This window comes from Cibotium barometz, chromosome 20 (genome assembly GCF_041138505.1).
Source record: "Cibotium barometz isolate CiBa-2024 chromosome 20, ASM4113850v1, whole genome shotgun sequence".
NCBI classification, from domain to species: Eukaryota; Viridiplantae; Streptophyta; class Polypodiopsida; order Cyatheales; family Cibotiaceae; genus Cibotium; species Cibotium barometz.
In genome coordinates this window covers 36,349,593-36,351,865 of record NC_141065.1, presented here as the reverse complement: position 1 = coordinate 36,351,865, position 2,273 = coordinate 36,349,593, and the positions used below count along the sequence as shown (strand labels likewise).

General features: G+C 46.9%; 1 protein-coding gene across 5 annotated transcripts; it reads right to left on the bottom strand.

The window, feature by feature from the left end:
- Positions 1-702: 702 nt before the first annotated feature.
- On the bottom strand, positions 703-2,273 carry LOC147627832 (uncharacterized). 5 transcript variants are annotated; one of them, XM_086814807.1, is made up of 3 exons: positions 1,295-2,273; positions 1,025-1,240; positions 703-927 (listed from the first exon to the last, which is right to left on the bottom strand). In XM_086814807.1, the coding sequence occupies exons 1-2, from the start codon at positions 1,941-1,943 to the stop codon at positions 1,047-1,049; spliced, it is 843 nt and encodes a 280-aa protein (XP_086670933.1). In that variant the 5' UTR covers positions 1,944-2,273; the 3' UTR covers positions 703-927; positions 1,025-1,046. The 5 variants fall into 5 exon arrangements, with proteins under 5 accessions (XP_086670933.1, XP_086670932.1, XP_086670931.1 ...); XM_086814806.1 differs by having other exon boundaries at positions 1,025-1,444; positions 1,478-2,269; XM_086814805.1 differs by having other exon boundaries at positions 1,033-2,270.

The following is a 2,273-nucleotide window of genomic DNA, read 5'->3' as shown; positions in this document are numbered from 1 at the left end:
CAAAAAGAACATGAAAAATAGCCCAACCATTTCGAAACACCCTTTAAAATAGCCTTTGGGCCACTAATTTTTACCCTCGTCTTTACTTTTGCTTTTTCCAAAGGTAGTGTTTTGCTTTTGACAATGTTAGGGCTTTGGGTACCTTTCTTTCCATTGCACTGTTGAGACTAATCTCTTTATTTCAATTGCACTTTTGAGACTAATCTCTTTTCCTTTCTGTAAAAGTAGAGTTTTGGTTACCTTGATTGTAGCTACATTGCTAAGAACAATGTTTATATTGCACAGATATGGATTTTCTTGATTTCATTATGATTAGTTTTCTATTTACTTATTTTCCTTGTGATCATGTTGGCATTAAGCTTATTATTTATTGTATCTCTCTCTCTCTCTCTCTCTCTCTCTCTCTCTCTCTCTCTCATGCGTGTGTGTGTGCATACACACACACATGGAAACACAAATATAATTCACATTTTGATTTCTCGTTTTGCTTTTTTAAATCATAGCTTTTTTGGGCTTTTGTAGGTGTCAATGGAGCTTTCTTTAATCTTTTCATGATCTCATAGTGTTTTTGTCCTTTTGTAGCTCTCATAGCGTTTTTGTCCTTTTGTAGCTTTCTTTAATCTTTTCCCTGATTTCATAGCATTTTTGTAGATCAAATATGTGAAGAGAAATAGGGAGAGGGGGGAGGAGATACATGGAATATAATTCTAACATGTGCTGTTTTTATTTAGCAAAAGGCTTACACATACAAAAGCTCTTGTGGGTTGCATATAGTGGTATGGAACATAAAAGTAGAAGCGCATTACTACAACTCCTTTACAACTTTGTAACACACCAGTAATTAACGTGAAGAAAGATATTAAAGTAACTACTATTGTTGGGATAAGTTTGCAGCACATGGGGATGCCAAGTTGACATGAAGCGAAGCTGCATCACAAGAAGTCACCAAGAAATCAGACGTGAGAAAGAAAAGTGCTAGTTGGATAAAAAATAAGAGTGCTAGAAAGGCTAGCTGCATACATACGTGAGGACCTAATCCGTGCCATCTAGGTCCCGTCTGATGCCGGACCTACATCGTCGCCGGGTCCATCATCCGCATCTCCCTCATCGCCGGATCCGTCATCCCCAGAGTCTGCACCGGCTCCATCATCACCATCGTCACCAGTCCCGTCATCCGCAGAGTCTCCGCCTCCTTCATCATCGCCCTCGTTACCGGGTCCGTCACCCCCAGCGTCTGCGCCTCCTTCATCATCACCCGCATCGCCGGGTCCGTCATCCCCAGCTTCTGGTCCACCTCCATCGTCACCCTCGTCACCAGGCCCGTCATCTCCAGCATCTGCGCCTCCTTCATCATCGCCCTCGTCACCGGGTGTGTCACCCCCAGCGTCTGCGCCTCCTTCGTCATCACCCCCATCGGCGGGTCCATCACCCCCCGCGTCGGCTCCTCCTCCTTCTTCAGGAGGGAGAGGAGCCTGACCTCCTCCCGGACCTACATCATCTCCCTCATCACCGGGTCCATTATTCCCAGCGGCTGGTCCTCCTCCTTCAGGAGGGAGGGGAGCCTGACCTCCTCCCGGACCTCTTCGACCTGGCAATCCTGGACCTATTCCAGGACCAATTATGACAGTACGCCGCCCCTTACCTCCAGCCCTTCCAGCGGCTGGTCCTCCTCCTTCAGGAGGGAGGGGAGCCTGACCTCCTCCCGGACCTGTTCGACCTGGCCATCCTGGACCTATTCCTGGCCGTCTAGGACCTTTTCCAGGACCAACTATTCTTGAACCGTTTCCCTTACGTCCAGGCACTTTTACTGGACCTTTGTAAATCAGACCCTCGTCCTCCTCTCCTCCATCACCTTTTGCCTGCCCAAGCTCGTTGCTGCCCACCATCACTACCACCAACAACGCCACACTCGCGACCAAGAGCATGCCTTTCACACGAGCCATTTTTTGATCTGCAAGAGAAAAAGCCTTAAGCACACTAGCTTATGCGCAAACCCATGAGCAATATCTTCCCCATTTTATAGCAGAGTCCGCAGCCTTTACATCCATTTCTTTCGATAATTGTTCACCATCTCGGCATTATCGCACGAAGGTTGCACATGAGAGGTCACGCATCATCTCTTGAGCGCCCATCAATCCACTAGCTTAAAGAATTCCAGGTTTGAGTACTGAGCACTCATCAATCCACTAGCTTAGAGAATTCCAGGTTTGAGTACGTGCGTGTTCCTCAGATTGTAAAAAATGGGAAACCCTTACTTTGTGGAGAACTCACTA